Source organism: Tamandua tetradactyla, chromosome X, assembly GCF_023851605.1.
Source record: "Tamandua tetradactyla isolate mTamTet1 chromosome X, mTamTet1.pri, whole genome shotgun sequence".
Taxonomy (NCBI): domain Eukaryota; kingdom Metazoa; phylum Chordata; class Mammalia; order Pilosa; family Myrmecophagidae; genus Tamandua; species Tamandua tetradactyla.
In genome coordinates, this window is record NC_135353.1 from 135,637,173 (window position 1) to 135,664,450 (window position 27,278).

A 27,278-nucleotide genomic window follows, 5' to 3' on the forward strand; every position below is an offset into this window, starting at 1 on the left:
GGCAAGATTTAGTACTGGGTGGGCCACAGTGGCTCAGCAGGCAAGGACGCTTGCCTGCCACGCCAGAGGACCTGGGTTCGATTCCCGGTGCCTGCCCATGTAAAAGAAAAAAAAAAAGAATTTAGTATCATGGATCCCAAAGGGTACGCCAAGACCCTCCAGGGTGCTACAGCAAACTCACCAAGGGGTATGCAGAGTATTGTACATTTTTTAGGGAAACACAGTGATACTTAACATGTTAGAAACCACCAGATTAAAGGAGTTCAGTTTCAACATTAAATAGTGCTACATTCCTTTGAGAAGATGGATTTTTGGCTGTGCGAAAAAGCAAGTGTTGTGTGAAAAATCAATGTGAAACAAGAAATGGAGTACTGGTATCCAATTTGATTGTACAGTTTGTCTGAAGCTGTGGAGTTTCCAACAGGTACATGCATCCCATTAGTAAAAAACTGTGTCGTAATTTACAGTCGAAATTAAAATAATGCTTTCTTTCAATTTACGTGTATTACTTTTTTAAGCAGTGACTATAATGATAGGAGATAACTACTTATTAAATTGTTTGGACCTTAACTATTTAATAATTCAAACTATAAGGTATTTCTTTTGGTCTAGAGCTGCTATGAAAAAAAATCGCTGTGACAACTAAGAGTACTGTAAACTAAGAAAATTTGAGAAGCTCTGAGCTAGAAGACTGATGGAATCTTGCCAAATCTTTTCCAAATCCATTTGGCACCACAAGCTTGAATGGGGCTGGGAAGGGTCCAAAGTACCCTCTCTGAGGAAGAAGACTGACAGTCCCCCCTCTGTAGTTTGAAATTACTGTAACCTGTCAGAATGTTTACTGTGGTCCTGGTAAGAGTTACAGCTGGTAGAAAAAGAAAACACTGTGGTCCCCTACACCATCCAGCCACATCGTCCAGTTGTAGGTTATCCTAAGCTAATCCTTCCTCAATTAGCCACCCTGCTTCTATAGGCTTACCTAGGGAAGACACCAGGGATATTAAAACAGAAACAGCAGGGTTATTAAATAGCTGAAGCATTGGGAACCCAGGTCTACTATGTTGTGGAGTGAGCACAGATGAGTGAAATGCTCGATAAATAGGTAACCTTTCTCTTTCCCCAGCACTGCCAGAAATTACTACCAGCCCAGCTGGGCTTACCTATGCAGCAGTTACTACAGTGAGTCCTTTAGTGACCTTTAAACTGTTCGGGGTACCAGAAAGCCTGACCCTGTTTTTAACGTAAGATTATACACCTGCAACATTAGCAAGAACATCAAGAGCAGTAGAGGATGGGGCCTTTCCTCAAATGAACCTAGCATTCCATTATTGTTTCTGCAATGCAAGAATAACCATAGCTGACTCCTCTACACCTAATGTGCAACCCTGGGGATCTTGGGCTTCCAGGAGAATGCTTTGGTCAGGGAAGAAAGAAAGACATTATTGCATTACAGGGAGATTTTGGTTCTTCAATTTGAGTAGTAAAGTGATCTCACTGATAATCCAAGCTTGCTTACTAGGGCACATCAGTTACACATTTAGAAAGGAAGAAACAGAGTGGTCCAAACAAATAGCTGTGTGAGGAAAGCATAAACCTAAGCTTCATTTTTTCATCTATAAAAATGGAATGAAAGCACAAAGCTCACAAATCTTATAAATGAGATAATGTACGTAAAGTGCTTGAAGTATCAGGATTTGGCAGAGAATGGGTGCTCAATAACAGCAGCAGTTGTCATCATTATGATTGCGGCAGTTATTCCATGAAAGACAAAAAGAGTTTTACTAAACTAATAATGAAAATGGATTCAGAAGATACAGAATAAAAGAATATGGATAGGGTTAACTTGCAGTGAGTCTGTGGTAGCTATATGTGTAATGTCAGGGATGCCTGGAAGTTGGGTCCCTTTGGTCAAGTGTGGGATGAAATATTCCAGTTTTTATAAAGTGCTGTTTAAGATCTAAAACTCTCTTGGAGCCACACTATACCAGGTTATGTACTGTCTTTATTGAAAATGTTTAGACTTACAGCTTGCACCAGAATTAGCTGACTACACAACCTAGTTTTAGCTAAAAAAAATCAGCGAGCATAAAAGATCCTAAGTCAACTAATGCTTTGGCTTCCCTGACAACAAGGTATCTTGCATATACCTTAATAACTTAGATATCAGAAGACAAAGAACATCCTGTGTGACTAAAACTAGCCTTGGGGACATAAAAAAAAAAAGATGGGAGTATAAGACAACCTGGGGAAAGTTTCCCTGTGGAGATATCTAAATAAAAGGACATAGTCCATTCACTTCCACAAATGCTGAGTCAAAATAAATAAATAAATAAAAATAAATAAAAGGTAGAATAATATCTGTGGCTGAGACTTGCTAGTCCAGATCCCTCCCCTATGTTTGATCCCACACTGGTTAAGAGTCACACAGCAGAAGCACTATGGCCCAACCACCTCCTGCTATGGTCGCTGATCACAGCCACTCATGGCAGCAATTGAGAAACCATGCACAGGGGACCCAAGGCCACATAGACCCAGGGCAGGGCCCTAGCAGTCGATGAGTATAGACATAAAAAGCAGCCCCCAGCAAACAAGAAACAAGAATGACACATGGCGGGACTGTTAGCAAGCAGTGTATACTCCCAACCCAGTCTCTAATTAATGGTGCACCTAAACAAAAAAATGGTCATTTCTGAATGCTGAACCCATTTGGCTCTGTAACATGCATGAACTTTTACCTTATCCCCCAACTCTTCCCTTTCCCATGGGTCCTAAAGAACAAGTGTTCCTTTATCAGTGAAACAGTAAATCTTAGCTTGAGGAAAGCAACAGTGTTTGTCAGAAGCTATGCCCAGTAAGATAAACAGCACCACCTTCAGAAGTTATACACAGGAGAAAAACATAAGGTGTCGTAGAAGTTTGGTAGGCCAACCCGTAGTCCTTAATTTGAATGCATACACAGCCAACCACACTGCACCAGGGCTTCAACCTCACCTCCCTTTATTCAAACCTTATAAAACATTGCCTTGTTCTCTTGTCAATGTGGACCATCATAGCAAGGAATTACTCTCTCCTCCTGCCATCAAGGACAATGCCGCTATGTAACCCCCCAATAAACACTCTATCTTACTCACCAAGCTAGACATGTCCAAGTCATTCTTTGGTCTATAATGCCCCTCACAGTTGTATAGAAGGCTGTCTTATTATGCAGCCACTCACCTTACTCAGAATAGGCTCCCTGGGATGGGATACCCTAACGTGAAAGTTACCATAAAAAGGTGGCCCTGAGCGTGGGAGACCAATTGAGCAAATCATAGTCACTGAGGAGACTATGCATAAAACAAATATAACAGCCCAAGAGTCACAGAGAAGGAACAGAGGAAAAGAAATGGTCACCTGGAGGTGAAACAGCTGCATGTAAGAGGGTAATCTTAAAAGTTGCAGTGCTTGCCCAGGGCAAGAGAAAGGTGCAGGAAACCTAAGAAAATCTGAATTGTTAAAAATGGGCTGCTCTAAAGGTTCAGTATAAGCTAAACCAACTGTTGAAGAAGAGCCTTTACACACAGCAAATCTAAAATAAAACCCTGGGAGAGGGGGAGAAAATGACTACAGAGAGTTACCATAAAAAATAATCAAATAGCCAGATATCAGCAAAAAAGTCGCAAACTATACACAGAAACAAGAGGATATGGCTCATTCAAGGGACCAAATTAAAACTTTGGCGGAAACACAGACATTGGATCAACAAAGAAGTTCAGATAAATCTCCTAAATCAATTAAAGGAACTAACGGAAAACATGGATAGAAATAAATTAACTATGGATATAGAGGTAAAGGCTATGAAAAAGACAATATATAAACTAAAAGAAGAATTAGTGAGCTTAAAAAGGAACATAACAAATTATGGGAAAGAAAGGCACAAAAATGGAGATCAAAAATACACTAGAGGCACACAACAGCAGATATGAACAAGCAAGATAATCAGTGAACTGATTGAAATCACACAACTGAAGGAAAAGATAGAAAAAAGAATGTCAAAGACTTCTAAGAAGAATCTAAAAGACCCGTGTAACAGCATAAAGTGTACCAATACACACATTATGAACTTCCAGAAAGAAAGAGAAGGGAAAAAGGGCAGAAAGAATATCTGAGGAATAACAGTAGAAAATTTCCCAATTCTTACAAAAGACATGAATATACATGTCCAAGAAGTGCAGTATACTCCAAACTAGATAAACCCTAATAGACTTATTTAAAAACACAATGTCAAACATCAAAAATATGGAGATAATTCTGAAAGTAGCAAGAGAAAAGCAATTAATTCATCACCTACTAAGGAACTTCAATGAGGCTAACTGCCAATTTCTCATCATAAACCATGCAGATGAGAATGCAGTGGGGTGTTAGTTTGCAAACTGACAGAATGTGGTATACCAGAAATGGAATGGCTTTTTAAAAGGGGAATTTAATAAGTTACAAGTTTACAGTTCTAAGCCTATAAAAATGTTCAAACTTAGGTATCCAGGGACAGATTCAAGTGAGGTCAATGGGTCAGGAACACTTCTGTCAGCTGGGCAGTCACGTGGCTGGCATTTACTGGTTCCTTGCTCCTGGGCTCCATTGCTTTCAACCTCTATGTCATGGTCAGGCTCATGTGTCAACTTGCCGAGGTGGTAGTGTCCATCTGTATGGTTGGGCAAGTGCTGGTCTGTCTGTTGCTATGAGGACATTTCATAGAATTAAATCATGATCACGTTGGCTACATCTACAGCTGACTGCATCTGTACTCAGCCAAGGGGAGTGTCTTCTGCAAAGAGTGCATTTAATCTAATTAAGGGAAGGCTTTTAAGTAGGATTCAGACGAGACAGTCTCTCTTCCTGCTTCAGCCAGGGAGCCTCTCCTGTGGAGTTCATCAGCTTCACAGCCTGCCCCACGGATTTTAGACTCTATGCTCCCATGGCTACGTGAGACACTTTCATTAATTTTATATCTACAGATATTTCCTGCTGATTCTGTTTCTCTAGAGAACCCTTGCTAATACACTCTGTTCCTGTGGGGGTTCCTCACTTTGCTTCTCCAGGGCTAGCTTTCATCTTTTGGCTTCCCTTGGCTCTCTCCAGGTTCTGGCTTGGCTAACATCTCATGGTGACATCTGCTGGGCTCTAAGCATCTCCAAACACCTGTCTCTCTCTTCTTCAAGTGACGGCATCTGTGTCAGTTCTGGGTTCTGTCAACTCTAGTCTATCAGCTCTGAAGTTTCTGTGTGCTCTTTCATTTCTGTCATTTCTAACTCTCTCCAAAATGTTTTCTCTTTTAAAGGATTCTAGTAAACTAATCAAGATACATCCAGAATGGGTGGAGTCACATCCCCATCTAATCAAGGGGTCACATCCACAACTGGGCATGCCCCACTCCCTGGATATAATCTAATCAAAAGTTTCTACCCTACAGTGTCGAATTAGGATTAAAAGAAATGGCTGCCTCGACAAGACTGAATCAGGATTAAAACATGGCTTTTTCTGGGGTACATAATATTTTCAAACTGGCACGAGTGGCATGAAATATTAAAGGCACTAAAACGGAAAAATGCCAGCCAAAAAATGCTCTATATTACAAAAATGTCCTTCAAAAATAAGGGAGACTTGCCTCATCAGAGCCACAGCATTTTACAACAACCGTGACTCGGTCCAGCCCAACTGTGGCTTTTGTAGAGCTTTCCTCCAGTCCCCAGCTGAAAAATCCTGTACTAGAAGAAAAATCCCAGAAGCATCCCGAAAAGGAAATGAGTGGAAAGGTGGAGCTAGTGCTATCACAAAAGGTGGTAAAGCCAAAATCTCCAGAACCAGAAGCAACCCTGATGTTTCCATTTCTGGACAAAATGCCTGAAACCAACCAACTACATTTGCCAAATCTCAATGCTCAAGATTCTCCAAGCAGTAAAAAGTCCCCAGCAACTACACCTCAGTTTAAATTCTGGGCATGGGACCCAGAGGAGGAACGCAAGCGACAGGAGAAATGGCAGCAGGAGCAGGAGCGTCTGCTCCAGGAGAGATACCAGAAGGAGCAGGACAAACTGAAAAAAGAGTGGGAAAAGGCCCAAAAGGAGGTGGAAGAGGAAGAACGCAGATACTATGAGGAGGAGCGCAAGATAATTGAAGACACCGTGGTTCCATTTACCGTGTCTTCAAGTTCTGCAGACTAGCTGTCTACATCTTCCTCTATAACTGAAGGCAGTGGGACTGTGAATAAGATGAACCTGGAAAACCGTCAAGAGGAAGGACAAGAGAGAAGACAGAAGAAATCGTTCCAGGGAGATGACAATGACTTATTGCTTAAGAATAGGGAGAGTGATCTGTTGGAAGAGAAGAAGAGCCTAACTCAAGGGGCCATAACCCACTCAGAGAACCCCATCCCAAAAGGAATCCATCAGGACCATCAGCTGGATACAGAAGCTGGGGCTCCACACTGTGGGATGAACCCACAGCTATCTCAGGATTCATCCTGGAATCAGCAGATATCAAACTCACCAATGCACATTTCAGAAGATGTGAAGCCAAAAACCCTCTCATTCGATAAAAGCATTAACCATCAGGTTGAGTCTCCAAGTGAAAGGCGGAAGTCTATAAGTGGGAAAAAGCTTTGTTCTTCTTGTGGGCTTCCTTTGGGTAAAGGAGCTGCTATGATCATCGAGACCCTTAATCTCTATTTCCACATCCAGTGCTTTCGGTGTGGAATTTGTAAAGGACAGCTTGGTGATGCAGTGAATGGGACAGATGTTAGGATTCGAAATGGTCTTCTAAACTGTAATGATTACTACTTGCGATCTAGAAGTGCTGGCCAACCTACAACATTGTGATGTGGTTTTCAAGCTTCCAGATCATTCACCGTTTCTTTATGAAGGGTGTCCCCTAGCAATTGCTTGACAAAAGCCAAGTTTGGGGGCTTCCTAGCATTCATCTAATTTTGGAAAGGCTATTCTAAAAGGTGGTATTTGTTCTTTTGTAGCTCAATGTGTGTGTTTATCTTTTTTTTTCTTTCTTTTTCCCTTTTTTTTCCCTCATTTGCAGAGTATATAAAGGAGAAAATCGAATTGTTATGATTCTAAATAGTTCAAAAGGGTTCTTAGCATGGTCAGAATGGCTTGTGGTTTAAAATGTGTTATTTTCTTCCTTGAGAATCAATGAGATAAATGATGAATGAACCTGTATCGTTTTAATATTTTAGGAATTATACACTTTACATTTACAGAATTGAGCTGCAGAAAGTGCAAGACATGCAAATTTGAGATGTGTGGTCTTCTAAGATAGCATAAGATTAATGCATTTCAGAAACTAAATCCCCCAGTAAGCTCTGTCTCTGAGCTATAACTTGTTTTTAATGCAAAGACACTAGTCTGTTAATATATACTGTAACCCTGAAATATTTGTATTACTTACCTTTTGAGGGTAGAAGTTATACCAATAAATTATTGCAAAGTTAGTATTAGATTTTGTGTACCTTGGAAGTAATGTCATTAACATAGGCTGTTTCATCAAATAAAGAGAACCCTTGTAATATCTGCTAGACTTACACTCTGGGACATTGCCCGAGGGGACAAAAAAAAAAAAACCAGGGGGAAATATTTCAGTTGTCACTTCCAAAGTTATTATCAAAATCTGGAAGGAAGTTTAATCTTCAAAAGAGTGATGGGTCAAGGATTGCTGTGAGGTCTGCATCTCTTGCTTCTTTTCAGGCTGTAGGGTAGGAGTCCTCCATAAGAGATTTAATATGAGGCACAAGGAAGATGTCATCATTAGGAGTGACCACTCCTCACCCTTGCCTGCAAGTTCTCCTGGAGGACCTAAAGTATAGGTGTCTAAAGAAAAGGATTAAGTCCATCCTCATAGATTTCCAAATGACGTCATGATATGGGAAGCCACTGGTGTGTTATCAGCAAGAAACTGACAGCTCAAATTGTGCCGTGCCCACTGTAATTGATGCACGCCCTGCTATCTTCTTACGCATCACCAACCTCTCTTCACTAGCAAGAATTCTGGACCTTTCCCACGGAGAAGTTTTTAGAGGAACTCTTGCTAGAGCTTGTTTGTTTTCTGCCGTGTGCGATGAATCGCAGCTGACCAAGAAAGGAGTCAAGCTACTAAAAAGCACCACGTTTTAGATCCAGGCTGTTTTCTTTAAGACTGGAGAAAGGGGAACTATTTATTCTGCCTTAAAACAATGGCAAACAAGTGGCAAAATTACACTGTGAATGTAGACTATGGAGACACTCTGAATGGGTTAATTCAGTCATTAAAGGAGGTCACGTCTATGGTTTTCTGTTAAAAAAAAAAATAAGGGAGAGTTTAAGACATTCATGGATAAACAAAAACTGAGAGTTTGTCACTAAAAGATCTGTCCTACGAGAAATGCTAAATGGAGTTCAAGTTGAAAAGAAAGAAAGAACAAGAGAGAGTGGCTTGGAATAGTACTAAGAAGTGAAGATCTTCACTAAAGGTAACTAAGTGGGTAAATACAAAATCCAAGAGTATAGTATCCTTAATATGTAACTCTACTCTTTATTTCCTGTAAAATTTAGATTACAATTTAATAAAAAAAAATCATTGTAACAGACATGCAAATATGAAGAGGTAATGTGTGACCGACACAACAAAAAGAAGGAAACTGAGGGCTATAGAAGCAGAGACTATTTGTGCTACTGAAGTTAAGTTAGTATCTATTCAAAGTAGTTGGTTATAGACTTAGGTTGTATAATACAAAGCCCACGGTAACCACAAATAAAGTACTTAAAATATATATAGAAATAGAACCGAGAAAGGGCTCAATCAGTTACATCAGAAAAGATCAACTATACACAAAAGGAGGATGCACAAAAGGAAAGGAGAGGCAAAAATATATGAATTATAAAATCAAATGATAAAATGGATGAAGTCCTGCCTTATCAGTAATAATACAATGTAAATAGATTAAACTATCCAATCAAAAGACAGACTGGCAAAATGGTTTAAAAAGTACAATCCACCTATCTGTTGTTTACAACAGACTTATTAAGACTCAAAAACAGGCTGAAAGTGAAAGGATGAAAAAAAAATAGTTCATGCAAATAGTAACCAAAAGAGACCTGGGATAGCTATATTAATATAGGATCAATATACAAAGAAGAAAAAACAATCATAAACATTTATGCATGTAATCGCAGTGGCCCAAAATACACGAAGAAAACACTGGCAAACTGAAGGGAGAAACAGACATCTCGCACCTCTACAATAATAGTTGGAAACTTCAATACATCACTTTCGTCAAAGGATAGAACATTTAGATAGAAGATCAATAAGGAAACAGAGAACTTGAACAATATCATAAATGAGCTAGACCTAACAGACATATGCACAACACTGTACCTAAAAACAGCAGAATATACATTCTTTTCAAGAGCACAAGGTTCATATCTAGGATAGACCATAAGTTAAGTCACAAAACAATAAATCTCAATGAATTTTAAAAGATTAAAATTATACAAAGCATCTTCTGTGACCACAACAGAATGAATCTAGAGCACAATAAAAAATAGGGAACTGCAGAATCCATAAATAAATGGAAGACAACACACACCTAATCAATGAGTCAAAGAAAGGAAATATCTTGAGATGAATGAAAATGAGAACACAACCTATCAAAACTTATGGGACACAGTAAAGGTAGTGCTGAAAGGGAAATGTGTAACTCAAAATACCTATGTTAAAAATGAAGAAAGAGCTCTAACCTTCAGGTGTGTGGCTAGAGACACATGGAGGTTAGAAAAAGAATAGCAAACTAAACCCAGGATGAGCAAAAGGAAAGAAACAACAAAGATTAGAGCAGAAGTAACTGAAGTCGAGAATTTAAAAAACAGAGAAATAGCAAAACCAAAAATTGGTTCCTCGAAAAGATCTATAAAATTGACAAACCTTTAGCTAGACTGGCAAAGAAAGAATGAGAAAGCAAAAAATTAAAATGAGACATGAAAGGGGGGACATTATCACTAACTCCAAGAAATAAAAAAGATCCTAAAAGGATACTATGAACAACTGTTACCAACAAATTAGACAACCTAGATGAAATGGAGAAATCTTAGAAACACACAACCAACAAACACTGACTATAGAAGAAATAGATCTCAATAGACCAATAACTAAAGAGATTGAATCAGTAATCAAAAACATCCCACAAATAAAGACTGAGATGTTATGATCTAGGAATGCCTAGAGTGTATAACGATCGTGACTAAATGTACAAATTTAAAAAAGTTTTTGCATGAGGAAGAACAAAGGAATGTCATTACTGCAGGGTGCTGAAAACAGATGGTAATTAATATTTTACAATTTTACCTTATGTGTGAGACTAAAGCAAAAATATTTATTTGGTACAAAATTTATATTTTGACTAGTGCATTTCCTAACATAACTTATGTAGACAGCTTAATTGAACACCATAAGTACATGGAACCTTGAGTAGCACATGAGATTTTCTTGGTTTGTCCAGAGTGATGCCCCAATAAATCCCAGAGTGATTTTCCCAGAGTGATTTGAACAGTGAATAAAAAGTATTTGCAAAATCCCCCTCGAATAATGAGAAAGGGGGAAAATTCAACTTCCCCAAGTTGAATTCTTGATATTCTCACAAGCAGTACAGACAATCAAAGCTATAGGCTGAGCCCCCAATCCTGGGATTTGTTCATATGAAACTTAACCCCACAAACAATAGGTCAAGCCCACTTAAAATTAGGCCTAAGAGTCACCCCCAAGAGAACCTCTTTTGTTGTTCAGATGTGGCCTCTCTCTCCAGCCAACACAACAAGCAAACTCACCTCTCCCCCCCCCCGCCCCCGTCTTCGTGTGACATGACTCCCAGGGGTGTGGACCTTCCTGGCAACGTGGGACAGAAATCCTGCTGGAATGAGCTGAGACTCAGCATCAAGGGATTGAGAAAAACCACAGAATGAGCTGAGATTCAGCATCAGGGGACTGAAAAAACTTTCTTGACCAAAAGGGGGAAGAGTGAAATGAGACAAAATAAGGTGTCAATGGCTGAGAGATTCCAAACAGAGTCGAGGGGTTATCCTGGAGGTTATTCTTATGCATTAAATAGATATCACCTTGTCAGTCCAGATGTAGTGGAGAGGCTGGAGGGAACTGCCTGAAAATGTGGAGCTGTGCTCCAGTAGCCATGTTTCTTGAAGATGATTGTATAACGATATAGCTTTCACAATGTGACTGTGATTGTGAAAAACTTGTGTCAGATGCTCCTTTTATCTACCTTATCAACAGATGAATAAAACATATGGAATAAAGATGAAGGGGGAACAAATGTTAAAATAAATTTAGAGTGCAATGTTGGTGATCGGTGAGGGGGAGGGGTATGGTATGTATGAATTTTTTTCTGTTTTCTTTTTATTTCTTTTTCTGAATAGATGAAAATGTTCCAAGAAATGATCATGATGATGAATATGCAACTATGTGATGATATTGTGAATTACTGATTATATACGTAGAACAGAATGATAAAAAAAAAAAAATCCCACAAAAAAAAGTCCAAGACCAGACAGCTTCACTGGTGAATTTTACCAAAGATTGAAAGAATTAGCAACACTGCTGCTCCAACCAGAAGGAGGATTATTAGGTCATATGGAAATACTATACTTAACTTTCTGAGGAATCACATATTGCTTTCCACAGTGGCTGCACCATTTTACATTCTCACCAACAATGTACAAATGATCCTCTTTCTCCACATCCTGTCTAGCAGTTGTTTACCGATTTTGTAAATAGTAGCAAATCTAGTGGGTTGAGATAATATTTCAATGTAGTTTTGGTTTGCATATCCCTGATGAGAACTATATACTGTTCTCCTATAGACTCAAATTACTTCTATAAAAGATATCATAATACATAAAGTACAGTTTATCTCTACAGGTTTCCTTTTCTTTACTCTAAGCCAGTGGTTCTCAACCTTGGGCAATTTGGCAATGTCTAGATACATTTCTGTTTATATATCTGGGAGAAGTGCCACCAGCATCTAATGGGAAAGGCCAGGGACACTGCTAAAACGTTCTACAATACACAGGTCAGGCCCCCACAACAAAGAATTATCTAGTTCAAACTGTCCGTCACTTCTAGGCATATACCCACAAGAATTAAAAGCAGATATTCAAACAAAACTTGTATATGGTAGCAATCATATAGTGGGAATGACTGTACAGCTTTACAAAGATAGTAAAAACCACTGAATTGTACATTTCAAAAGGGTGAATTTTATGGTATGTGAATTACATTTCAATTTAAAGAAAACAGGAAGCATGTTTAAAAAAACTTCTACATGAATGTTCACAGCAGCATTATTCACAATAGCCAAAAGGTGGAAACAACCTAAATGCTCATCAATGGGGATAAATAAATTGTGGAATATACAATAAATAGAACATTATTCTGCCATGAAAAGGAATACAGGCCATAACATGATGACCTTAAAAAAGAATGCTAACTGAAAAAAAGCCAGTCACAAAGGATCATGCATTGTATGAAGCTATTTATTTGAAATGTCCAGCACAGGAAAATCCATATATAGAAAAAGTATATTAGTGGTTGCCAGGGGCAATTTCCTTTTGGGGTGATGAAAATGTTTTGGAACTAGACAGAGGTGATGGTTGTACAACACTGTGAATGTACTAAGTGCCACTAAATTGTACACTTAAAAATAATCAATTCTGTTTATGTTATCTGAATTTTACCTCAATAAAAATACCATGTAAATAGTGCCAAAGTTGAGAAACTGCACAAAACCCATACAGAGAGGAATGCATCAAAGACAAAAAGCCTCAAGTACTATAGTGAGTTTAAAAAAATAATCTGACCTTTAAATAGGCAGTAAATTTCTTCTGGTGGGAAAGATTTTCCAAGAAAAAAATAATGGCAGTTGTCAGTCCCAGGCCTATTTGCATTACTATTATAAAATTATGAAGATGAGGGTTTATAATAAACTGCTGGCATCATCTAAATTACAGAGGCATAGATTTGGCACCATAATAAAGAGACTCTTAAGATCTAATACAGCCCAGTAAATGAAAAAACTATCTTTAAATGTGTGCTCTCACTTGAACTTATTATAAACCAGGGCTGCCAAATAAAATCAGGCACTATATTATGAGATAGTCACTTTACAAGGCATGTCGGTTTGAATGTTCATTCCCTGTTTGAAAATATGGTGCTGTATGCTCACTGTTAGAGCTTAGAATTAGCCTCAAATGAGCAGCAGGTCAGCAGCAAATCAAGGAACTTATTGAGATATACTGTGGGAGCAGTTAATCATCCTTCCTTCCACTAAGGCTTGGTATGTGGGGGGACATGTTTGAATTCCTTGAGTTAAATGGATCAAGCACATCCAGGAACCCAAAGGAATTATGCTACCATGTTTTCATAAAAAAACTAAAAAACTATAATTGGCAGCACTGCCACTATTTCCTATAGAACGACAAGGCATTAATTATGGAGAATGAAAATGGACATTGACTTTACAGATTAAGATTTTATAGACCTAAATTTTTCTTCTAAACTAGGTAAAAGCTATATCCAAAGACGAAATACTGGAAATGGAGAAAAAGAAAAAAATTATGCTGTCTTTATATTTTGATTCCTAAGTATCCTCCAAAAATTAATTATTGCTATCATTCAGCTATTTCAGAGACACAGTTTTCTATACAACAAAGCAAAATTAATCCTTTTGGAGATTCATTACCGAGTATGATTCTTATCTTGTAAAGGATGGCTAGAAACATCTCACAATTTGCTACTGAGACAGCATGATGAAATTCTTCTGGAAGCTCTATTCATAAGCTAAAGACACTGAAATTAGCCAACAATAATTGTGTATTAGGGTAATAAATACCATGAACTGCTGTGACAGTACTTAAAAGATAGAAGTATCTTCTGAGACAGGAAAAATTCAAGTAAAAAACAGATTACGTTTTTAAAAATAAAATTCTACTAAAACATTTTAAACAAACCAATAATCCCAGAAATTTTTAGCAAGAAAACTCCTAAGAAATTGCTTAATAAAGATAAATACTTACTGTGAGTACTGAGCCTTAAGCAGTTGCTCAAGCAGAATGAAAAGGTAGAACAAAGCTTTTATTTCTATCTGTAGATGATTAAAAACAAGCCCTCTAGTACTATATACAGTTTATCAGCCTATATATACACACTTGAAAAATCATCACATTCTTTTTTTGTGAAAATATTAATTCTCTACTTGAATTTTATACATACTTTTATTTATACATGATATCCTTTTAAATAACAGCATCTCCCCTTGTCATCTCATACTATTCTGGTGTTCCATGATATATTATATCATTTGTGTTAAGAAAATCACAAAGAGAAACACTCATCCATCAAGAAGGATGACTTTCACGTTAAGTCAAGTAAACAGTGTTTTCGGCACCTTACTTTAGGGACCTTCCCCTGTACATGTCGCACAGCAAGCCAACTGATGTTGTCCTGTTATCTACTATGGTGGCTACTGATCAGTGCTGCTGCCTTTTGAATTACTACAGCCACAGACCACCACTGTTGATAAGATTTTGGTATTTGGGACGCCCCTGCTATCTAATATATAAATGGTGAAGGATTCTCTTTGCTTAACTGTACAATCTCCCTTACTGTGAAAAATATACAAATACCATCATAAATATTAGAAAATAATTTCTTCCATACTTTCTTAGCAACAGGTTATCCTAAACTTTTAATTGTCTTTATATGCTATTGATTACTGGGATAGTCAGAACATGATTTGTCAGGGAAAAGAAAAAAGGTGATATGACATAAAAAGATCTAAGATTACATTTTCAATCTCCATTTACAGACTGTGGGCATTAGGTAAAACTTTGTCTCACAAGCCTCAGTTCTCCAATATATAAAATGAGGATGATAATTCCTTTTTACACCATAGGGCTGACTTACAACTCAAGATAATGTAGAGGGATTTTCTGTGAGTTATGAAGCACTCTACAGGTATTTGTTAATATGAAAATAATTATATCTTCTTAAGAGTCCTAAATACTAAACCCTAGTTAAGAATTCATATATAGTACATGGGATTTCAATACTACACAATACCCACTGATGGTGGTCAAAGAAATCAAATACATAAGTCTGTTCTAATCTCTTCTCATTTTTAAAGATTTTATCATCTTTAATATCAAATAAATAAAGAGGTTCTTCTAACACATATTTACAAATACTTTCTTCATCTAGTATCAAAGTATACTAAAAGAAATTATCCTGATTTTATTTATTTTAATTTTTTACCTGCACTGTACAGTTTACCAGCCATGTTCTTTGCTTTTGTGGCTCCTTAATTCATTTAATGAGGCTAATGCCATGTCTTTGTAATATTTCCCTCTGCTGTCCCTTTGTATGAGACACCGAGCTATGTTTGTAAGAGTCTTTGCGAAATCCACTGAAAACTTCGTTGTACAGTGACAGAAAAGAGAAAAATGAGCCACACACCAGCATCTTTTTTATTTCACTAACAGTATCAAAAATTAAAAATATACTCAGGTAAACTATGTAAACCTTGGAGAATAAAGGAGAGAGTCACTTTGAGACTCAGGATGTTAAGGATGCTTTTAAAGTGGTCAACTCAAACAGTCAAAATGGTGCTATCATAAGCTTCGTGTTTGTAAAAGCAATATTTTTTGAAACACTTCCCTTATCTCATCTTCAGGTTGGAAACATGCCCATCTTTGCAGATAATATTACCACGATCTGTTCTTTAGCAGGAGCTCTATTAACTGCCTGAGCATTTGAACAAGTACTTGCTGAGGCACCCTTTAAACTAAGCACCTAATGATCCCTTTGCTGATGATTAAACTGAAATGGAAGGGAAGAAATGAGAAGGAATACATTACTTGTCCAGTATAGCTCTTTTCTCCATAAGGCATGGAAAAAATCCAATAATCAGAACATTCTCTACACCTGAAGCTTTCGGAATTGGGTGGGGACCAAGTTAGAGTGAGCAAACTTCTCAAGCCTCCATTGACAGCTAACTTGAGGGCAGGGCATGGGTTAGTCACAGAACTTTTGACCAGTTTATACATACACACAAACACACCTCATTTTTATCTTCTAAAACATCAGAGATTGACATCTTTTTTAAAATATAATAAAAATGAGTAACCTTGCAGACCATATTTGAGTAGTATTGCTGAGTTTAAACCATTGTTCAATGACCCCTGAAGAAATGATGGGTGAAAAAGAATCAGAATCCCTGAGGCATATCAACCTCCAAGCAAAACTCTGGAGAAAACAGGCAAAAACTTACTCAACAAGTTTCAGGAAGTTATTTTCCAAGACTGACTCATAATCCTTGGGGCAGCTTCCCAAGGCTGGGACTAGGATGCAGCAAGTACAGTGCTTACACCACAAAATTTAAAGGGTTGGCACTTACAAGACCCTAGTCCAGCCCTACTGCCCACAAATGCATCTCATCAAATAACTTCATTTTGATTGCTAAAAGAAACAAAAATATACTTGTTCAATAAGGATCACAATGAACAAATGCCCAGCTGTCTTCAATTGTTCTTTAGAGTTCTTAAAACACATTCACATACATTACCACATTATGCCAACCACAACTCCCTGAGGCTAGAAGTGCAGATATTATCCCCACCTCAGAGATCAACACACAGGCTCCAGGGTTTGATCAAGGCAGTAGAGAAAGAACTTGAATTCAGGCCTTCTGTCTCCATATTCAACATTCTTCCCACTACAGTATATCACACCCAGTCTCTCTCTCAGGTCTTTTTAGGTACTCTGATTTATGATCTACATTGATTAGACATATTTATGAAGCCACTGTGTTGGCTGGTTAATACTGTTTTAACAAAATGACGCTAAATTTATCTATTGCCCACTGCCCATAAATAGCCTTATAAGAAAGCAAAAATAAATACAAGGAATTCACCTAATGGTTCTTAATACCAGGCTTTAACAGTTTAGGGGAAGCCCAAACCATTTATAAATCAAACCTCACAGAAAAATTTTTTACTATAGTCACTAGTTGCATAGTTGAGTCAATTTTTTTCTTTTGCTTATTTTACTATCAACAAAGATTAAAACCTATTAGAAACATAAGGGTAACTTTGCTACGACATGTTTAGAAACTGGGATTATGGCAAATCCATAAAGCAACAAGCTTACTGTACTGGGAATGTCCAGAGAAGAGGAGAAAGCAATAAAGGACCCTTGCCAGAAAGCAACATGTAGCCTGTTGGACTTTCTCTGTACAGACCTGCTTCAGATAAAAACTTTCTCACACTAACAAGAAATACAATTTTAGGTGCCATAGAAAGACTTTGAGTTGCAAATGTAATTTCCTGGCTACAGTGGATTAATATGGAGAGAGCGTAAATTATTCAAAAGCAAAGAGAAACTTACCCCACCCCATTTTTCTCGTGGTCTCCAGCAGGTCCCTGGATGATGATTCCTGTTCAAAACACAGTACATACACACTGTCAGATTCACAGACGCTGGGTCACTACATCAAATAAGCCTCATTAAAGCTGATGTGGTCAATGCAGACATTTCATTTCAGTGCATTCCAATCTTGTTCCCTTACATAAATGTTTTCTCCATCACAAACAGATAGCTAACCTCAGAGAACAGAAACATAGTATTCTGGGAACATGGACTCTATTTATCAATTTGCTATGATCTTCTTTTCCTGGCAATAGTTTCTGCCCTTGCCAAATAAAATCACTAAATTGGCCACACTCTCAAGAAGGCAGTATACCAACAAAAATATGATGGACAAAAAATGTCACAAGGCCCAATTTTAATAAGCTATTAGCTTGCCTGCCCGTTCCTGGCTTCACCTTCAACATCATTCTGTGACAAATCCAATACCCTTTATGGTGTAACCTTTTCCTGAGCAGTGTCAAACAGTAGTTCCCCTAATCAAATCATCCCTGAAGCAAAGCAGCCCACAGAGTTATCCTCAATAAACAGTATGAATCAATGAGCATGAACTAGTGACAGCAGAAACTTTGGAGAAACAAAAAACATACACTGCAAATGCAGAAGGAATTATAGGCATAGGGGGACAGCAATTCTGTTTTTAAAATATGAAAAACATATATGCATACAGAAGCTAATTCATATCAACCCTGATTTTCACAGAGTTCAATTAGGACTACTACATATTTTTTGCTCATCTGCCATGTTCCCAATATTAAGTTATGAACCTGAGAGACAGAAGTATAAAATATAACCTATTAGGAATTTATAACTCACTTGAAGTTAAACATGAACCAAACAGAGCCCCAGTAACTAGCTGTATGACCCTGGATATATAATTTTCTATCTCAAATTCCTTGTAAAAAAGAGGGGTCTGAACTAAATAAATGTTTCCCAAAGTGTCCTCCACTGGATGTTAAGAGGAATGTTATTCAAAAAAACATTCTTTGCTCAAATAAATTTAGGAAATGCTGTCTTAAGTATAAACAAGTTCTTTTATTATACTTTTTCAGAGCCTTTAAAATGTTAATGAGCAATGCAACAAAAGTATTCAGTCTCAACTTATTTGGCAAGAGTTCTTTTTTTCGAAAGAAACATCTCTCAGGTCTTTGGAGCTCAGTTTGGGAAACGGTGGAAAAGATAACTGCTTAAAATCTCTCACAGCTCTGGAACTCTCTTATTTTACAACAAGGTATTAATGGTATGAAACAAAGTTAACATAAAATGAATCAAGAAAGAAGTCAAGGTTTGCACACCAATGTTTATAGCAATATTATTTACAATTGCAAAGGGACGGAAATAGCCCAAATGTCCATCAACAGGTATGCGGCTAAACAAGCTGTGGTATATATATACAATGGAATATTATGCAGCTGTAAGGTAGAATAAAGTCATGAAGCATGTAACAATATGGATGGACTTTGAGGACTTATGCTGAGTGAGATTAGCCAGAAACAAAACGACAAATACTGTATGGTCTCACTGATATGAACAAACATTAATGAATGAACTTGGAGAATTGCAGTTAAGAACAGAGGTCAACAGGAGATAGAAATAGGGTAGATATTGGGTAACTGGAACTGAAGGGATACAGATTGTACAATGGGACTAGTTGTAAAAATTCAGAAATGGATAGCACAATACTACCTAACTGTAATACAATAATGTTAGTACACTGAATGAAGCTGAATGTGAGAATGATAGAGGGAGGAGGGCTGGAGGCACAAATGAAATCATAAAGAAAGATAAGATAAAGACTGAGATGGTATAATCTAGGAATGCCTAGAGTGTATAATAATAGTGACTAAATGTACAAAATTAAAATTTTGTTTTTTCATGAGGAAGAACACAGGAATGTCATTACTGCAGGGTGCTGAAAATTGATAGCAATTAATATTTTAAAATTTTAACTTATGTGTGAAACTAAAGTAAAAAATGTTTATTTGGTACAAAATCTATATTTTGACTAGTGCATTTCCTAATATTACTTATGTAGGCAGCTTAATTGAACACCATAAGTACATGGAACCTTGAATAGGGCATGAGATTTTGCTGGTTTGTCCAGAGTGATGCCCCGATAAATCACAGAAGGATTTGAACAGTGAATAAAAAAGTATTTGTAAAGTCCCCTTCGGGGAATGGTGAGAAGGGGAAAATTCAAATTCCCCAAGTTGAATTCCTGATATTCTCACAAGCAGTGCAGACAATCAAAACTATAGGCTGAGCCCCCAATCTTGGGGTTTGTTTTTATGAAACTTAACCCCACAAAGGATAGGTCAAGTCTACTTAAAATTAGGCCTAAGAGTCACCCCCAAGAGAACCTCCCTTGTTGCTCAGATGTGGCCTCTCTCTCCAGCCAACACAACAAACTCACTGCCCTCCACCTGTCTACGTGGAATATGGCTCCCAGGGGTGTGGACCTTCCTGGCAACGTGGGACAGAAATCCTAGAATGAGCTGAGACTCAGCATCAAGGGGTTGAGAAATCCTTCTCTATTAAAAGGGGGAAGAGTGAAATGAGACAAAATAAAGTATCAATGGCTGAGAGATTCCAAACAGAGTTGAGAGGTTATCCTGGAGGTTATTCTTATGCATTAAGTAGACATCACCTTGTTAGTCAAGATGTAATGGAGAAGCTGGAGGGAACTGCCTGAAAATGTAGAGCTGTGCTCCAGTAGCCATGTTTCTTGATGATGATTGAACAATGATATAGCTTTCACAATGAGACTCTGTGAATGTGAAAACCTTTTGTCTGATGCTCCTTTTATCTACCTTATCAACAGACAAGTAAAACATATGAATAAAAATAAATAATAGGGGGAACAAATGTTAAAATACACTTAGATTGAAATACTAGTGATCAATGAAAGGAAGGGGTAAAGGGTATGGTATGTACAAATTTTTTTCTGTTGTCTTTTTATTTCTTTTTCTGAATTGCTGCAAATGTTCTAAGAAGTGATCATGATGATGAATATGCAACTATGTGATGATATTGTGAATTACTGATTATATATGTAGAACGGAATGATTATATGTTAAGAATGTTTGTGTTTCTTCGTTGTCATATTTTTTTTAAAATTTAAAAATTAATAAAAAAAATTTTTAAAAGTCAAGAGACTGGATTCTCACAGAATTTTAGAGCAGAAAGGTACTTTGGAAATGATCTAATGATTTCTCATCATTGTCCCCCCCCCACCCTGCCCCCCCATCCCCCATTTCAAGGCAGCAGACAGCCCTCAAAAAACCTGATGCAGCACATCAACATATAAAACGGATTAGGGTAGAAACCTTCAGGTTAAATTTGGGTGGAGGGCTGGAGTCCCATCTATTGGGACTTCCCCTTGAGGCAGCTTAAATATACCTCATCAGAAACCAGTGCCATAGTAAAAGGGGTTTCAAATTCAGTGATTCCTAACCATTTAGAGAAAGCTATACTGGAAGGGCTTTAAGAAAGAGCTGGGACCCTTACATATATTCACAAGAAGGTCCTTCACCCTTCCTAAGTATTATCTTAGTTTTAACTGCAACCCCTCCAAATCAGAAAAATAAAATAACCATAACAGATAGAATAACAAAATCTTTCTCACTTCCCAAAAAACCATAAGAAAGATAATGCACTAAGATATAATCCCTATACAAATGAGATGCCACTCAAGAGTTCAGGAAAGGAGTGATATGGCTAAATTTGGATTTTAAGAAGATATCTCCAGCAGCAGTGAGGAAAAGAAATTTGAGGGGTGAGAGTGGCTGTTCCTGAGAGAGGTATATCAGAAATGCTAGGTAAGTCTGGCAGGACTTTTTGTATTTTATTTGTTTATTCTTTAATATTTAATAAAGTCTTTTGGGAAAGAGTCAAGCCTATCTAAGTTGTGCGAGAGCAAACCACAAAAGAAAGGGCTGCCAGGCTTGGGCCAGGAGTTTCAAAGGGGAATTTTCTCTTCAGAGGTCAGCATGCTAAACATATCAAGCATCAAAGGCAGATGTCTTCCAGTGTATGATCAAACCAAGAAGAAAAAAAATCAATACTATATGTCAGCCACCTCACCTAGTTTTCCAGTAGTAAACCTCCAAAAATCAGAATCAGGTGTTAGCCAGACATTAGGAAATCTAAACAAAAATCTATTTCATGAAGGACATAGCCCAAATACCCCTAAAGATTGGGAGATGGATTAATGGGGGAGGAGTTATAACAGAGAAGAGAGGATTTAACAATTGAGTATGGCCACTGAATCATTATATTGATATTTCTTTTGGTTTTCTGTGTCTTGGAGCAGCTAGAAGTAAAACCTTGAAATTGTAGAACTGTAACCTATGCCAGACTCTGAAATCTGTTCTATAACAACTTGTTATAATATACTTTCAAATTTTTTGCTTTTTTGTATATTTCACAATAAAAAATGTAAAAAATAATACTTCACCCCCATTGAGATGGTTACAATAAAACAGAAAGGCCAATAAATGTTGATGAGACTGTAAAATATATATATATATATATATATACATATTTCGTGGATCTATCCAGCCTGGCACTGAACACTCTCTACAATCAAGTCCCATATCCCTTGATAGCTATACCACTCTCCAGTAAAACTGGCCTCTACTCATCCCTTAAATAGGCTCTGAACTGTTACAATTCTATGTTTTTGTTCTTTTCCTGTGCATTGACACCTACAAAAATTCCATTCATTCTCCAATAGTAACAGTGAAGCCTTTCCTCATTACCTGAACAGGAAATAATCTTTTGCCTCTGAATTCCTATATAATACATAACTTAAATGCTACCTCATGCACGTAAGCATACCTTATAACATCTATCAGACTGTCTAAGAGGGGAACCAATGTCTTCTACACCTGTGTCAAGTTTGTTTGTACAGAGGACTAGACCATCCCTACTGAGGGTGTGTCCTACACAAACCAATCTTAGGAAAAGCTCTCTTACCAAGCATGCTCAGGAGAAATCATGTTTGCCTAAGTTTCCATTACTATAGATCAGTGCTTCAAACTCCAGGCATTCATATACCATCTTAATCATTTTGATTTTTGCTACATCTATTTATTGTCTACACTAAATTATTTAATGTTTTTTCAGTTAAGCCTTGTCTTATAAAATAGTATGTGAAATCATAGGTTTGGTGTGTGATGCATTTTTTCCCAACGTATATTAATATTAAAATGGGTAACTATTAAACTTGAAACTTTTCCAGGTTCCATCCAGTTATTTTTGTTTGTTTGTTTTTGTTCTTTGTGTCTTTTCCATCTATTTATTTTGCATATCACAAGCAGTACACTGTGTAAAACATTGTTAATTCCTTTCTTCATTCAGTCCAAAATATTTGATGACTGTCTCTTACTTGCCAGGCACTGTTCCATGCTTTATGGAAGTGGTTCTCAATGGGGGTAATTTTGCCCCTTAGGGGACAACTGACAATGTCTAGAGACATTTCTGTTTGTCACAACCAGAGAGGGGAGCTCCTGCATAGTGGAGAGAGGCCAGGGATGCTGCTAAACATCTGCAATACATAGGATAGTCAGCTCCCCATAATAAAGGATTTCTGGCCCAAAATATCAATAATGACATTGAGAAACCCTGCTTTAGAGAAACAGTGGTGAACAAGAGAAATAAATTCCCTGCTTTGCTGGAGCTAACAATTCAGTGACACAATGTGATAGATGATACTATCTTTATAATATATTCAAACAGGATTCACCAGTCTACAGTTCTCATGGTTCACATTCTGTGAGAATTTCTTATATATGGAGGTCATGCTGGCACTAAGCATGTTTCCACTACAATGACCTCTTTTCTCTTTAATTCTTATTAATAAAACCAATCAACATACAACATGAACATTCTTAATGTATGAACATTCCATACTTGGTGTGCAATCAATGGCTCATAATATCATCACAGTTGTATATTCATCACCATGATCATTTCTCAGAACATTTACATCACTCTGGAAAAAAGAAATAAAAAGAAAAAACTCATACATACCATACCCCTTACTCCTCCCTCTCATTGACTACTAGTATTTCCTTCTACCCAGTTTATTTTAACATTTGTTCCAGCTATTATTTATTTTTAATCCATATTTTTTACTCATCTGTCCATACCATAGATAAAAGGAGCATCAGAACAAGGTTTTCACAATCACATAGTCACTTTGCGAAAGCTGTATCATTACTCAATCATGATAAAGAAAGAAGGCTACTGGAGCACAGCTCTACATTTTCAGGCACTTCTCTCTAACCTCTCTAATACAACTTAAACTAAAAAGGGGATATCTATATAACATGTAAGAATAACCTCCAGGATAATCTCTTGACTCTGTTTGAAATCTCTAAGCCACTGGCACTATTTTGTCTCACTTCTCTCTTTCCCCTTTCAGTTGAGAAGGTTTTCTCAATCCCTTGATGCTGAGTCCCAGCTCATTCTAGGATTTCTGTCCCACTTTGTCAGGAAGGTTCACGCCCCTGGGAGTTATGTCCCACATAGAGAGGGGAAGGCAGTGAGTTTGCTTGTCACATTGGCTGAGAGAAAGATAGGCCACATTTGAGCAACAAAAGAGGTTCTCTGGGGGTAACTCTTAGGCCTAATTTTAACTAGGCTTAGCCTATTCTTTGTAGGGATAAGTTTCATATGAACAAACTCCAAGCTTGAGGGCTCAGCCTATTGCTTTGGTTGTCCCCACTGCTTGCGAGACTATCAGGAATTCTCCAAATGGGGAAGTTGAAATTTCCCCCTTTCTCACCATTCCCCCAAGAGGACTTTGTAAATACTTTTTTATTCACTGCTCAAATCAATTGTCTATCTTTCCTTCTGGTTTCATTTGTGCCCCCAGCCCTCCTCCCTTTATCATTCTCACATTCAGCTTCATTGAGTATACTAACATTATTGTGCTACAGTTAGGCAGTATTGTGCTCTCCATTTCTGAATTTTTACAATCAGTCCTGTTGCACAATTTGTATCCCTTCAGCTCCAATTACCCAAAATCTACCCTATTTCTATCTCCTGATGGCCTCTATTCTTAACTGAAATTCTCCAAGTTCATTCATTAATGTTAGTTCATATCAGTGAGACCATACAGTATTTGTCCTTTTGTTTCTGGCTAATCTCACTCAACAAAATGTCCTCAAGGTCCATTCACAGTGCTACGTGCTTCATGACTTTATTTTGTCTTTCAGCTGCGTAATATTCCATCGTATGTACATACCACAGCTTGTTTAGCCACTCATCTGTTGATGGACATTTTGGCTGCTTCCATCTCTTTGCAATTGTAAATAGTGCTGCTATAAACAATGGTGTGTAAATGTCCATTTGTGTCCTTGCCCTCATGTCCTCTGTATTGATACCCAGCAATGGTATTGCTGGATCATATGGAAATTCTATAATTAGCTTCCTGAGGAACCACCAAACTGCCTTCCACAGTGGTTGCACCATTTGACATTCCCACCAACAATGGATAAATGTGCCTCCTTCCCCATATCCTCTCCAGCACTTGTCATTTTCTGTTTTATTGATAATGGCCATTCTGGTGGGTGTGAGATGATATCTCATTGTGGTTTTGATTTGCACTTCCTTAAAAGCAAAATTTTAATGGATATCAGATATTACCTTTCCTGGAGAATGTCACCCTTTCCCTTCTCTGCCTACTTACTGGCTGTCACTCTCCTTATCCCATTAGCCTGATATCAGGTAGGGACAAGATTATCTTCTACCAGTTGAATAGCTTTTTTAATTTTTTTAAATACCAAACAAACACCAAATAAACGCAAACATTCCTATTTTGATCATTCCGTTCTACATATATAATCAGTAATTCACAATATCATCATACAGTTGCATATTCATCATCATGATCATTTCTTGAAACATTTGCATCTATTCAGAAAAAGAAATAAAACAAAAACAGAAAAAATAATTAAACATACCATACCCCTTACCCCTCCCTTTCAATGATCACTAGCATTTCAAACTAAATTTAACATTTGTTCCCCCTATTATTTATTTTTATTCCATATGTTCTACTCGTCTCTTGACAAAGTAGATAAAAGGAGCATCAGACACAAGGTTTTCACAATCACACAGTCACATTGTGAAAGCTATATCATTATATAATCATCTTCAAGAACCATGGCTACTGGAACACAGCTCTACATTTTCAGGCAGTTCCTTCCAGCCTCTCCATTACATCTTAAATAACCAGGTGATGTCTACTTAATGTGTAAGAATAACCTCCAGGATAACCTCTCGACTCGGTTTGGAATCTCTCAGCCATTGACACTTTGTCTCATTTCACTCTTCCCCCTTTTGGTCAAGAAGGTTTTCTCAATCCCTTGGTGCTGAGTCTCAAGCTCATTCTAGGGTTTTTCTCAACCCCTTGATGCTGATTCTCAGCTCATTCTAGGATTTCTGCCCCACATTGCCAGGAAGGTCCACACCCCTGGGAGTCATGTCCCACGTAGACAGGGGGAGGGTGGTGAGTTTGCTTGTTGTGTTGGCTGGAGAGAGAGGCCACATCTGAGCAACAAAAGAGGTTCTCTTGGGGGGTGACTCTTCGGCCTAATTTTAAGTAGGTTTGACCTATCCTTTGTGGGGTTAAGTTTCATATGAACAAACCCCAAGATTGGAGGCTCAGCCTATAGCTTTGATTGCCCACCCTGCTTGTGAGAATATCAAGAATTCAACTTGGGGAAGTTGAATTTCCCCCTTTCTCACCATTCCCCAAAGGGAACTTTGCAAATACTTTTTTATTCACTGATCAAATCACTCTGGGATTTATGGGGGCATCACTCTGGACAAACCAAGAAAATCTCATGTCCTACTCAAGGTTCCATGTACTTATGGTGTTCAAGTGAGCTGTCTACATAATTTATATTTGCAAATGCACTAGTCAAAATACAAATTTTGTATCAAATAAACATTTTTCGCTTTAGTCTCACACATAAATTGAAATTTTAAAATACTAATTACCATCTATTTTCAGCACCCTGCAGTAATGACATTCCTTTGTTCTTCCCCATGCAAAAACATTTTTAAAATGTGTACATTTAGTCACAATCATTATACACCCTAGGCATTCCTAGATTATACCATCTTAGTTTTTATCGTCTATCTTTCTTTCTGATTTCACAAAATAGCTCCCTCTTAAAGGACTCCAGTAAGCGAATTAGAATCCACCTTGAATGGGCAGAAACGCATCTCCATGGAAACCACCTAATCAAAAGGTCCCCGCATAATTGGGTGGGCCATATCTCCATGGAAACAATTACTCAAAAAGATCCCACCGAAACAGTGGATCTGCCCCCACAAGATTGGATTAGGAAAAAGAATATGACTTTTCTGGGGACATAACAGTTTCAAACCAGCACACCCCACTTGCTCATGACATATAATCCTTTTAATGTGCTGTTGAATTTGGTTTGCCATTGTTTTGTTGTAGATTCTTTCATCGTTCTTCATAGGGATATAGGTCTTGGTTTTCTTTTCTTTCAGTGTCTTTGTCTGGCTTCAATATTAGTTTAATGCTGCCCTCATAGAATGAGTTAAGAAGTATTCAGTCCGTCATCAGTTTGGTTGAATTCACCAGGACACCAAACTGGTCCTAGGCTTTTCTTTTTTAAGAAGTTTTTGATTGCTGATTCAATCTCCTTATTTGTTGTACATCTCTTCAGATTTTATAATTCTTCTTGAGTCAGTTTTGGTATTTTGTGGTTCTGGAAATTTGTCCATTT

General features: G+C 37.6%; 1 protein-coding gene and 1 pseudogene across 1 annotated transcript in view; one reads left to right on the forward strand and one right to left on the reverse strand.

The window, feature by feature from the left end:
• Window positions 1–27,278, reverse strand: part of PRRG1 (proline rich and Gla domain 1) — a 139,703-nt gene that overhangs the window by 78,009 nt on the left and 34,416 nt on the right. The window contains exon 2 of the mRNA XM_077146756.1: window positions 17,467–17,515. Within this exon, the coding sequence (XP_077002871.1) occupies window positions 17,467–17,476 (10 nt within the window). The 5' untranslated portion in view covers window positions 17,477–17,515. The remainder of the gene's footprint in view (window positions 1–17,466; window positions 17,516–27,278) is intronic.
• Window positions 130–8,234, forward strand: LOC143671020 (LIM and calponin homology domains-containing protein 1 pseudogene; annotated as a pseudogene).